General features: G+C 40.8%; 1 protein-coding gene across 2 annotated transcripts in view; it reads right to left on the bottom strand.

Annotated features, from left to right (window-relative positions):
• TMEM196 (transmembrane protein 196) overlaps window positions 1–13,469 on the bottom strand; it is a 115,022-nt gene that overhangs the window by 18,261 nt on the left and 83,292 nt on the right. The window contains exon 1 of one of the 2 annotated variants that reach the window (XM_068405424.1): window positions 90–236. The exons of the other annotated variant lie outside the window; for it this stretch is intronic. Coding sequence (XP_068261525.1) covers window positions 90–236 — 147 coding nt within the window. Of the gene's footprint in view, window positions 1–89; window positions 237–13,469 lie in introns of those variants that run through there. 2 annotated transcript variants of the gene reach the window in all.

Below are 13,469 nucleotides of genomic sequence, written 5' to 3'. Positions count from 1 at the left end.
GAGGGGGATGCCTTCGCACGGTCTGATCATCACCATAAAGAGTTAAAGAGAGAGTGAAATGGCTAACGTACACACACCCCGCTCCATACCGGAGAAGAGTCTCCCAGCTGAGGTTTATGCTCTGTGAGGACCAGGCTGAAACTGACGGCCCCCACGGCCACGCTGGACACCCCTAACCCTATCTCCAGCACGGAGAGCACCAGGAGGCTCCCGATGATCTGGCTGCTGGTGCACATCCTCCCTCGGTCATCCTTCCTTCCCGATCAGCCGGGGAAACCGCGCATCCGCCTTCTCCTCCGGTGCTCCCGCGGCCCTAAGTCGCCCCCAAACTTTTCTTCCTTCGCCGGCAGCCGGGGCGGAGCGGCGCATCCGCGGCCGGCGGGCGCTGCCCTGCCGAGGGGCGGCCCCGGTGCCGCCGGGCCCCGCGCTCGCACCGCTCAGCGCCGCGCCGGCAGCGAGCGCGGCCGCGGCGCCGCGGAGCTCTCCAAGGTGCCGGCCCGGCGGCGGGAGCGGGCGCGGCTGCGGCCGGCCGGGCAGAGCGGCGGTCGGTGTGCGGCACCGCGCTCCTCAGGGGCTGCGCCTCCTCCGGAAAAGTCGACCTTGTCTTATCGCCTCCTGCGCTCTCATTGAAATGACCTCACTGGGATTTTTCTCCTCATCCCTTATTTCTCTCCCCCCTCCCCGTCTCTTCCTGGGTTGGGGGTGGGGGGGAGAGGAGTGTGGCGAGCCCACCCCAGCTATATTTATGTACGAATCCAGACCCAATGCACAGGCGAGGCGCTACGGCAGCCCCGCCCCAGGGCCACAAGGCACGGCACCTTCCTCCGATCCTCCCCCCGGCTCGCACACCTCCTCCGTCCCGCACCCGATCGGGCTGGCGACAGGACGTGGAGAGCCCTGGCCATGCCAGCTGCAGGCTGCCGCCGCGCAACGCGCCCCTAAAAGGTGAGCCCCCGTGATGGGGTGTGCGCAGGCCTCCCTCCTCCCAGGTACTGCTGTCAAAATTGAGGAGGAAGTCCATCTTCCTCTTGTATTAGTGTAAGGTCTGGAGTCTGTCATGTCTCACCACTGCAAAACTCTGGTCTCCTCCAAAACACTATTGGTGAAACAGGCAACTGCTGTAGCCATTCTTGTCACTCTGACAACGGCTGCAACTGTGCCAGTCCTAAAGCAAATGAGCAACAAAGCATAGTATAACAAGAGATCCAGAGCTGCTACTAGAGCCATACTGGATTGCTTGGTACCAACCTTTATTCCTGTGGCTTAGATACAGGGAATGCTTTGCCACTCTGACTGCAATTTTACAATCCAGATGTGCTTTACAACATGGTAACACACAAACACTAAATCTAGCACATTGGATCTCCTAAATATGGATCACTAACCTACGAATAGTTACCTTAACAACAGGGCAAAAGCACTACTTGAACAATTATATCCCCCAAATCTAGATCATGATTCAAAGACATCAGCTTCCTGCAAGATTTAGCTAATTTTCTCTATAAATATTCTATGTTTTTATTCTAAGCAAAACATAAATGGAATTTTTCCTTATATGTGAAAAACTCGCATTCTTATCCTGTATAGGAATCCTACACTCAGGCAGCAGAATCCAGAAGGGCAGTCTAGACTTATCCATTATTTTCATGGTACAATTTGGAGACAAGAGTGTGAGATTAGCAGAGTCCTGACTGAACTTATTTCTTTGGGCTCCAAAACATGTCTCTTGTGTTTTGAGAAGACAGCAATTGAACCACACTCATGGGTGGAAGACAGGATGCTAAAGTGCAGGAGAGCAAGCTATACATATGTATTATATACACTTGAGAATATTAGATCCACCATTACAGGTCAGAGTTTAGATCTCATTTGTAGAAATCTTGCATACTTAATTGCTGTGAGTAGAATTAGACTGGCATCAAAGCCTGTCACCTTAAGCTGTTTATGTTCTTTAGGTATCCAAGAGTGAGAGAAAGGGGTTCTGAGATAGGATCTTATTGCTTTCTAGTTTAAAACTTTAGCTGTTTCATATTTTCTCACACTTTTCCCAGTTCACAGAAGCAGAACAGGTGACTACATCTAAAGGAAAGCTGCATTATAGTTAAACTTGAATTGTCCCCTTTCCATCTGTTATATTTTTAATGATACCTAACATCTCTGATCATTAAAAATCAAGGCACAGCATAAAAGTTCCTAAGCTACTATATTTATGTAGGAGGATGGAGAAAGCGCAGATTTTCAATTACCCACATGGGTGTAGGAAGGTGTTTCTGCAATGACAGTATCCTTATTATGTCAGATTGTTATAAACGTTAAAGTATGCTAAGGTGCAATGATTTTACTGCTCAGAGTATATTTTACCAGGACTACAAAAAACAGTGGTGATAAGTGGGGAATTGCATAATGACAGATATAATTAATATATTTAATACTTGCAACCAGATAGAGTGCCTGTCGTATCAGGATAGAGCTCGTGTGGCAGAAGTAAAATTTCCATAAACAGCTTGTTTTATGTAACATTTCCACTTCAGTCATAATAAGCTGTCAGAAAGATGGGGGGGCAAGAGACCTTGTGAAATGTGTGTCCTAGATGGAGATCACTTCATGTGACTGTTATTAAAACAGATATCAAACCTGAGTCCAGTGGCAGGAGAGGAAGTGCTCTGGGTGCCTGCTTTTTAATCTGCAGATTGCAGAGAGGTGAAGAGCTAAGCAAGACCTCAGGCAGAGTTAATAAGACTGCCCAGGAGGAGCTGCATGAGTTATCTCTGGTTTGCACCCTTTCAAATAAAGACAGGAAGGAAATGCAATATTCTAATCATTATCTTTTTAAAATGAAAAGATACAGTCTTTGTCCTTGTAATCTCTTTAGTTTATTTGTACTATGGTGCTGCATCATCATTATGTACTGATCTAGGCAATTAACTTTACACATGGGAGTATTCATGCATACATTTCAGCACATGCTTACATCTTTGCAGTATTAAGGCACTCTTTTCCAGAGTTATTTAACTGCTTACTGTCTCAACTGGTTGGTTTTGAAATGTTTCCTCTATTTCTGATTCCCATAACAAAAAGATTACGATTAAATACTAGGGAAAAAAAAATTAAAATCATTTGATATGCAGGCAAGTTTTCATTATGACTGCGGAAAGTTAAATACTGAAATCCCATCTCCAAAGTACAATTACTAGAGTAATGAGGGCTTTGGAATTTTTTAATTTAAACTGTTGAATTCATGAACAAAAGTCATCATTCTTATTCTTCTTGACTTCTTTGAAGGAAAACTTTTTTCCTCTTTTTTATCATTGGAGACTTTAAAATGGTTCATGACAAAAAAATTCTAGTCACACAGCGGGATGAAGGGTAATTGGATGACATAGTCCTGGCAATGAAGAAATAGAAATCAGAGTACAAAGATTTGTTTATACTAAGTTCCTTTTATATGGCTCTGATGACCAAAAGAAGAAACACTAAGGAGGTTATAGCCTCTCCATTGGAAATGACCAGATTTATGTAACGCTTCCGAGCATCATGTTAAAGTCGTTGAATTTATTTATTCCCTAATTCCATGTGTCTCTAAAACAATACTGTAAAGAGCTTTATTGTGAATAAGAACTGGGCCTATAACATTAAATCAGAATTCAAGCCATTGAATCCAATTTAGCCTAGGTAAATTGTAAATAAAATTGAAATTATATAGCTATCCTATGGCTGCTTAGAAGATGAGAAATAAGTTGGTGCAGTTCCAAGATGGGAGGTACTCATCCCCTAAAAGTTCCTGTTACTAATATGCAGGTATAAGGTAGCAGTCATGGGCAAATAAACAGAAATTTGGGTGGTCTTGGAAGCTGGATCACTCTTTTACTTTATGGATTTTCTTTTCTAGCCAGTCCCAAGGAATATCAGTTGAGCTATCTTGGAATAAATGACATAGGCTAAATGACTTCTACCACTACATTCTTTAGGAAATGGAAAAATTCAGCCTCAAGGGCAGCTTGAAAGTCCTCTTCTTTTCACAGGCACCTTCTGCTTTCGCCTTACTTTGGGGATTCCATTTCTTTATACCGATTTGTCACCTGGATCCCTTCAATTAAATTTGACTGAAGCAAAAGCAATGGAGAGCAGCAATCTAACAATGTCTTTTAAGTGTTTGGGGTGATACAGTGCCTTGGGTTCTATAAAGAGATGTCCATTGATTTCATTCTAAAACCAGCTGTATCAATTGCATCCTATGTATAGAAAAGTGTACAAAACAGTCTTTAGAACATTCCCTCTTTTTTTTTGGTGCAAAATCAACTCTTAGTACATTTTACTCCTTAGTTCATACTCTAATTTAACTGCACTGATATTCTAAAATGAGAAGCAAAACCCATCACAATCTTGCAAGGGAGAAGATAAGGGACTGACATTGATTTTTGTCTGCTTAAAATTCAATACTAAGACAAATTTTCTGCTGAATGAGTAGCTCAGCCCCAGCAAAGCTAGGATCTGTGGCACTTATGCGGCTGTTAAGGTTGTTAGGTCACAATTGTTTTTCTTGGATCGAGTCATTAAGGTATTGTCTTATAACACGCAAAAAATCTGATGACATAATCTAAAACTACTTGGCACATGTTTTCATTCAAGAGAAGTTAGAGGATTTGTGACAGTCATTGATGTTGGGTGGAAAATTTCACACGTTTTCAGGTTCAGGTTGAGTAGTGAAAATTGGATGGACTCTGTATAGGCCAAGTTAAAAGTGGTTATAAATTACTTTTTCTTGGTTTTATTCTTAACTACCTCCTTTTTTATACAACTGTAAGAAAGTCTGTTCCCCTTAAGGCACCTTTTACTAGTTTGAGAAGGATCCTCCTTCAGTAGAAGATATAAGAAACCTGCACACAAATTCTAAGTCTCCTGCTACTCATCAAAACATTAATTAGAAGCGCATGTGAAATTACTTACCCCCATGTTACATACAAGGACATGAGTCACAGGATCTTTAAAGTGACTTGCCTAACATTGTACCTAAAGTCTGTAGCTGAACCAAGAAGGTCCCTTTCATCCAACATCAATGTCCTGTTAAATAAACACACTTTCTACATTAATATGGTTTCGGTGGAAGCTGTAAGAAAGGATGATCATCAGAAAAGTCTAAGTTTTCCCAGGAACTGTGATTCCCTGGCTCTGCAGCACATAGTTCCCTGGCAGTGAAGACCCTTGGATGCATTTGCCGACCCATGTCTGCCCAGCAGCTCTGTTCATGAGTATAATATACAGCACTCAAATGCCTAATTAAAACAAGTACTCTTCTGTTACATACATAAATATGAATTTAATACTTGTAAAACAGTTCCTGTCCATTTCTTGGTGCAGTAGTGCTGTGCTAAATAGCCTCTCATAGAGATCTGGGGAGCATAAATCAGATGAAAAGACATTTGGTAACCCAGAAGGATGAGCTTTATAGACCCATCACCTCTGATCCACTAAAAGGAGATGTCACCCACTGAGGAATCTAGAGCAGAATATAAAACTGTTTGCTCTAGGAGCTGTTTTGAACTGTATGGTCAAACACTGGGTGTATGAAGTAATTATATACTTACCAGAGAATCATTAAAATATTTATGTTCTTTCACAGGATGGACAGGCTCTTTAGTAGGGACATAGGAGAGTTCAACAGTACTCGCTTTCCAATGCGATTTAGGCCAGTGGTGGCCCATCAACACAGTTTCCTTTGAGAGGGAGCACTCCCTCCTTAGTAGGAGGAAGTCATTTAAGCTGTTAAGGGAAGGTTTTCTGGAGATAATATCTGTGTAGGATTGTACTCTGCTGAGTAAGATCTAGATGTAAGGAAAAATCATATTGAAATAGGATTTCTGTGGGATTCAGGATTAAAGAATAAAGGAAAAGATCTCCCTACCATGGAGAAGAAAGGCTTGGAGCGATCTGCTTTTGGGGGACAGAAGCAAAGAGGGCTGGGGACTGACAAGACTGGAAGTCAGCAACTTATCACTCTGAGCTGAGCTGTTGTTTTATGCTAATAGCTAGAGAAGGAGAACATTTTAATGGAACATTTTAATGTGTTTGTTTCCATGAGGAAGGAAAACAAAGCCAATACTAGTCTCCTTAACAACGTAGGCAAGCATTACATTTTTGTACCCACTTTTGTCCTTATTTTGGGGGTAGCAAATGCAATTCTGTGATGATGACAGCATAGCTTGTTGGAAAAGGGTGAGGAGGAGACCAGAGAGGGATCGCTGGGCAGTGACAGGGCTGGGAAGTTTCAGCAGTGCTTATGGGGCTAAGGGAGTTTAAGGGGAATCAGTGGGATTTTGGTGGGCTGGGGCTGTGAGAGAGAAGATGGGACAGTTCAGTAGGGCATGAGAGGAATGGGAAGTGAGAGTGTTTGGAAAGTAATGCAGGGTCTTCCTATCTCTTGCTTATCCTTGCAAGTATGCGTGGACTTGCTACAAGCCCAAACCCTTACACATGAATATTTTGAATATGTGAGGGGAAGAGAAGAGTCACATAATGCCATTCTTTCCACAAGAAGGGGAAAGAAGAAGTAGCGTGGGATAGAAAATTCAAAAAAACCTTGTTGAGGACTTCTCATTTAGATGCCGAGGGGCTGTGAGTTAAAAAGTGTTGGGGCAAAGACTGCCTTGCCCACTCTAACCTGTGCATCAGCACAGCAGGAACAGAGTTCCATGTTGATTCATTAAGTGCCTGTTTCATCTGACTTGTGTCTGACCAAATAATCTGGTCCCTCCAGCAACCTGATGACTTAAGCTATTATGTATGATGTTTATGAGAAACTGAGGAAGGAATGGGGTCTTATACTGCAGAGGTGAGTCCTTGTTGAAATCTCCAGCTTTGCTCTGTCTGATGTGTGTATTACCTCGGGGTCCTAGTGGACAGCAGGATGACCATGAGCCAGCAGTGTGCCCTTGTGGCCAAGAAGGCCAATGGCATCCTGAGGTGTATTAGAAGGGGTGTGGTCAGCAGGTCGAGAGAGGTTCTCCTCCCCCTCTACTCTGCCCTGGTGAGGCCGCATCTGGAGTATTGTGTCCAGTTGTGGGCCCCTCAGTTCAAGAAGGACAGGGAACTGCTAGAGAGAGTCCAGCGCAGAGCCACGAAGATGATTAAGGGAGTGGAACATCTCCCTTATGAGGAGAGGCTGAGGGAGCTGGGTGTCTTTAGCTTAGAGAAGAGGAGACTGAGGGGTGACCTCATTAATGTTTATAAATATGTAAAGGGCAAGTGTCAAGAGGATGGAGCCAGGCTCTTCTCAGTGACATCCCTTGACAGGACAAGGGGCAATGGGTGCAAGCTGGAACACAGGAGGTTCCACTTAAATTTGAGGAAAAACTTCTTTACGGTGAGGGTGACTGAACACTGGAACAGGCTGCCCAGAGAGGTTGTGGAGTCTCCTTCTCTGGAGACATTCAAAACCCGCCTGGACGCGTTCCTGTGTGATATGGTCTAGGTAATCCTGCCCCGGCAGGGGGATTGGACTAGATGATCTTTCGAGGTCCCTTCCAATCCCTAACATTCTGTGATTCTGTGATTCTGTGATCTCTTAAGGTTTCTTAGTAGGAGAGGATGCTCTGAAAAAAACTGGGACAGGAGAGGAGGATTTTCACACCACCTCTGGTTCTAAGTTAGAAAGAAAGGTTCTATTTAGGATCTTTGCTTAGATGGTTGCCAAGAAGATGACCTGCAGTAATACACTAAATAGAGGCACTTTGAATTTCTCACTCTCATTTTGAACCACTGGAGAAGTTATTCCGTAGCTCCGTAGTACATCTCATAGCTCCACTCCTGAAGCTATGAAGCTATGGAGAGGTGTTATAGAGGTATATGGCATGCATATAGCAGCTCTACAAATTAAAAAAAAACCCCATTGCTGTGCAGTGCCTTCTTATACTCTAGTCAGTAATCACTAAACATACTAACAGTGAGCATTTTGTTCAGACCATTTCTGAAACCTGCCTACAGTCCTGAAGCTATTGCTTTTTAAGTAATGCACTACCGTACTAGGTGTGAACATACAAAAGTTACCAGATACAGTTCCTACCACCAGCTACTCCACAAGGATCTCACTGGCATCTTCTGAACACATCGCATTTTCATCTTGTCCTCTGCAACAAACTGAGAAGCTTTCAAATGACATTTATGTTGTCTTTGCTTGCAAGAAATCTCCACCAATTTACTCTGCTGGTTGGGATGAACACTAAGCATACTGATCCAAAATAAAAAAGAAACATAAATCTTTATTCCCAATAATTCATTCGATGTAATGTCCAGGAAAAATCCTGACTTAGTCACATTTTTTTTTAATACATTAACCTTGAATGTTCAAAACAAAGCAAAAGTGAGATAACATCATTACTGTCTTGCTATATAAACAGAAAGTATAAACAGTCTCTGCAGGATAGTGAATTAAAGTGCTTTTTGAATTGTGTGACTTACATAGCCCATCTGACATTCTTCCATCTTTCAGTCTCTGGCCTTCACTTTGTGCGGTAAGTTTCATATTCCACAGAAGTCCATTAAATCGAGATTTAATTAAATCTGGATGCAGTCAAAATATTTTTTACAATGATTCTCAAACCTAAAATGCCATGAAATGAGCATCTAACTAGAAGCTCAGTACATTATAGATCTGCCATCATTTTTTAGAATCCTGCAACACATTCAAGTAATAAAGGTTAGAAGGTGTCTTAGTAATAGCAGCCCTCATATGGTATAACACTCAAGTGCATGTTCAAAATTCACCTTATGAATAATGCTCTCCTGAATGAGGATGAACCTAACACATGTACAGCTAAATATGCACTAAAAGGCTTTGCTGAATCAGAGTCATTACAGCCTTCATCACGTAGATTCACAAAGCTCACATTTGCCTAAATGGGAGAACAGCCTGAACGAGGGCTAGAATAAACCTGCACACGTTAAGTGGCCTGACAGACTGTGTAACTCATGCATGATAAGGATTTGTGCTGCTGCAGTAACTAGGAATAATGCCAACATGGAAAGTGGCACTCGAGAACCTCAGGACCAGTATCTGCTCCCGTTTTTGGCATCCGATACACTGTAGAAAAAGGCAGAGTCCAGGCTCCAGCTGTTGCCTGCTCATATTCTTTGGATGAGTCATGAAAGAGAAAACAGCTGGGACAAACCCTGTTAAGAGCCCTAACTTGAAGCCTGTTAGGATAGTTTTGCAGATGAATAAGGAGTGTGGTTATTTCCCCTTTGCTAGCCCTTTTAATTAGATCAGAATCTATATCTCCCACTGAGTAATTTTTTCCGCTGATGGGATGCATTGTGTCTAGCAAAGTCCTTCAGCATGGGACACCTGGGCTGTTACTTGAGTAGATTTGGAACTGGGTTTTCTTTTGTTGCATTATACTTTTGCAAAACAATTGTTAAAATTTTGAGCCCAAGGTAAAGCACAGAAAAAAATCATAAAAAATTCAAAATAAAAATGAAAGCATTTGGGGACTAAACTTTAATTATTTCAACTTTTTCAATGTTAGGCAAAAATAGGAATTAATGGTTAACAAAAAGGTTTTCCTTCAGCCGCACATGCCTCCATCAACCCCTTTTCACTGCTAAACAGTAATAATTATTTTTGTAAGAAGCACACTGTATAGAGAAAGTGAAGAAGGACTCCAAAATGGTAAGCTCAGAGGGCATAGAGTTGAAGGAGTGATTTGTCAACATTCCTGGAAATCATTGTTTCTCTTGGACTACATCCAGCAAATTGTTAGTTTCTGTAACACATGATTTTATTAAAGATTTATAGTCTGATCCAATTCCTTGTCTAGTTGGTAGAAATCTTTCTATTGAATGAAATTAAGTTGAATTGGATATAGCTGTGTAATGGCTATTAGTTGGTCAACATTTACAAATAGCTTTTGCTGCTGAAACAACACAGGGTATATTGATAGACTGAAATCCTACTACATCCATCGATAAAACTCGGACTGATTTTGGTCAATAATTTCTGTATATTGATGACGGTTCAGCAGCAGCTGCTGAATCTGCTGTCTGGCTGGGAAAGTTGTCCAGTCACATCACTTTCATGGGCTTAGGGAGCTTATGCAAAAATGGCCAGTGTTAACAGCAGGAGGAGGCCAAAGGCACCCTGGCTCTTTTTTCACCTAATAAAATCACATCTGGGCTTTATATGAAGATATGCTATGGATGTAATATTATAAGTTAGAATTCTGGCCTTACAGCTCTGAAGAGCAAGTGTTACCTGAAACAACCATCCCTAGAGACACATCTTGAGTCCTCTGGGCTGCTGGTTGTGCTTGGTGCATGTGGTTCCCACGGGATTCAGTCAGATCAGTTCACACATATCTAACAAAGAAAACAGGTCCCATCATCAAAATCTCCGCTTATGTAGCTACTGTCGTGCTTCTTGCCAGGAGAGCTCTGCTTGCTCAGGTAACTGCCACCTGCCGTGGTGGAACAAGATAGGTGCACTTAGGTTTGCATTTGAGTGTTAATGACTCTTTCTAATTAAATGTTCAAATAACAGTGCATCAACAAAGCTATATTCCGTAGTTAAATTGTACAATGATTAATTTAGTAGCGTTTTAACTTGGGTGAGCAAGAAAAGAATGTATCTCAGCAAAAAACTGCTGAGGAACATCTTAATTGCAATTGTTTCAAGATAAAGTACTGAAGGCACAGGAAGGATTACAAATAATGATCTTAAAATTACATCCGTCTGGCAGCAATTACTGTAGTTGAGAAATCAAAAAAATCCCATACCTTCCAAACTTGCAGAACCGTGAGTACTAGCTAATAGTAAAGACTGATTTTGTAATAATTTCTAGCAGTCATATTGCAATAATATTTTCACTTCTGCTTAGTGCTTTCCATCCTGAAAAGACGATCACAGAGCTGTGTTGTGGTTTCTGATTCAAAGCACATTCCCCAACATGTGTTCCTGATACATTTTTTGACATTGCATGTTATAGCTCAGTATGATAATTACACCAAACTACTTTAAAAAATGCTTATTACTGCATAATTATTTTTGAGGGTTGTTTTTTGTTTGTTTATGTAGAGAGAAAATCAAAGCATAAAACAATAGTAACCTAAGAATCATGTATTTTAAAAGCTTTCACAGACTCTCTCATGCCTTCCTTAAAATGTGTCTGCAAGCACCACAGCCTCTGATGGAATGGAGCAGGTTATCTTCATGGGGCTGACATTTTCTTTCAGAGCTGGCACTGTGCTACTCTGAGAGACACCCTCCATCAGACCTTTATGTAGGGGAGGAAGAGCACTGCCTTCGGCCAGACACTCTCAGCCATCTCTAGGAGACTTCGTTCCTGTTTGCTTTTTACATTTCTTGTTTCACTGGGGCTCAACAGATTGTCTCTCACAAAAACATGATTTTCCCCACTGTTGTTCCACACTCTCTCAGTTTAAACCATACCCACAGAAGTCATTGATTATGCTTTGCATCTTTTGACTACTTTAACACTACCATGAAAAAAAAGAAGTGGAAACTATTTTTATGACCTGCCAGCCATTTCAGGATATTTCCCTTTTAGTACATTTGATATGAGCCTTTTCTCCCAAGTGTATTAGGAATAATTTAAAATGCAGTTGAGCTGTATATTTTTCTCAAAATTTAATTTTTAATCTAAACTAAATGTCCCCAAAACAGTATTTTCCTTTTGAAAATGAAATGCTAAATGTACACATAATTAAAAAAATAAGATATTTTAAATTTATTTTTTAAATGGAATTAAAATATAATGTAAATTGTGTCATGTCTGCAAGATGCCTGCATGAAAAATGGTGACAGTTCAGAAATAGATGCTTTTATGAAAACCAATATTTTGGAGAAAAAAAGAGATGTCACTTAAATATAATAAACAGAAAATATATTTTCCCACTGGCCATGGTACCTCATGTCCCTTCAATAGCACTCTAGAAATAACAGCATAGATTTCCGCTTACTCTTCCATGATATTCGGAAATTGGAAGGAAAAGATGATAAAACATCATTGAAATAAGCATATTTTAATCGGTTCCTAGCTAATGTGGTCAAGTGCAACTCAAGATAGATCAAACAGATTTCTGTCATTTACAGACTTAAGTAGATTTAAAGTTAAGCATTGAGTGCATTAATCTATTTTAAACCTGGTGGAGCTGAACCAATGAATTATCATCCAAGAATCTAACCTGTGGGAATGGATATGAATAAAAGCCTCCTGCATCCGTGTTTAACTACAGAATAATTATGTTTTTTTTAACTTTGCCTGCTCCTACCACATCACACACACCTTTTTATTCATCAGATATTTCTCAGAGCTGTAGTACCTCAGGGAAAACTATCACCCCTGGAAGATTGTTTTGTCATTCATAATTCATTTATGGTTCCTATCACTGTAGATATAGATTACAAATCAAGATATGGAATTTGAATATAGAATATAGAAATATATATAGGAATACATAAAAAAACCCATGTTGTTTACAGGAGATTGTCTTTTTATATCTGTTTTAACATTGCTTCAAATTATTTAATGTTCCTCCTAGTTACTGATTTAGAAGGAAAATTTGCGCTTTCAGAGAAGAATGCGATTGCCCTTGTTAAACATTCAAATAATTTAAATTTGTCAATCAAAAGATGTTCTTACTTGTTTAGGATCTAAACAAAGCCTTTTCTGAAATCTTCTTATCATGGAAAGACAGATAAGCTATTTGTATATGGTACTACCTATATAATATTAATAAAGAAAACAGGGCATCACAACTTGAAAAAAAAAACAGAAAACATTCACCAGAGTGAAACCTGTCAGGCTAGTGAAATATGCCACAAATCAACTATGCCAAATTCATAGTCACATTTAAAGTTAAATTTAAAAAAGCCCTGTCCAGATAATTTGTATTCCCTTATGTCACTATAAATCAGGAATATGAGACTGAAACTACTGTGCCATCAGCAGATGTAAAAATCCACACACCACATGCTTGTGTATAACCCTTGCATTTCCAGGGCAACATAAAGAGATGTAAGTATATATAAGAACCAGAAAATTTGCTTCTCATTAAGTCATTGAGTCTATTAAATAAGAACCTGATGTTCCCTGAAAATAACATAAAATGAGTGAATAAACTATTCCACAAATGACTTAAGCTCAGATGCAGAGAGTAAGGGGCTTCTCTGCACCATTGGACTGAGGGTGAGCAGTGGCAGGTTCGGTTTCCAGATTTGTTGATGAGACAGAATGACAAAATGACAGGATGGTTGAGGTTGGAAGGTACCTCTGGAGGCCATCTGGTCCAACCACCCTGCTGAAGCAGGACCCCGTAGAGCAGGTTGCTCAGGACCATGTCCAAACAGCTTTTGTATATCTCCAAGGATGAAGAGTCCACAACTTCCCTGGGCAATCTGTACCAGTGCTCAGTCACTGTGAAAAAGTGTTTCCTGATGTTCAGACAGAGCCTGCTAT

The sequence above is a fragment of the Nyctibius grandis genome, chromosome 7, assembly GCF_013368605.1.
Source record: "Nyctibius grandis isolate bNycGra1 chromosome 7, bNycGra1.pri, whole genome shotgun sequence".
Taxonomy (NCBI): domain Eukaryota; kingdom Metazoa; phylum Chordata; class Aves; order Nyctibiiformes; family Nyctibiidae; genus Nyctibius; species Nyctibius grandis.
This window is presented reverse-complemented; position numbering and strand designations above follow the sequence as displayed.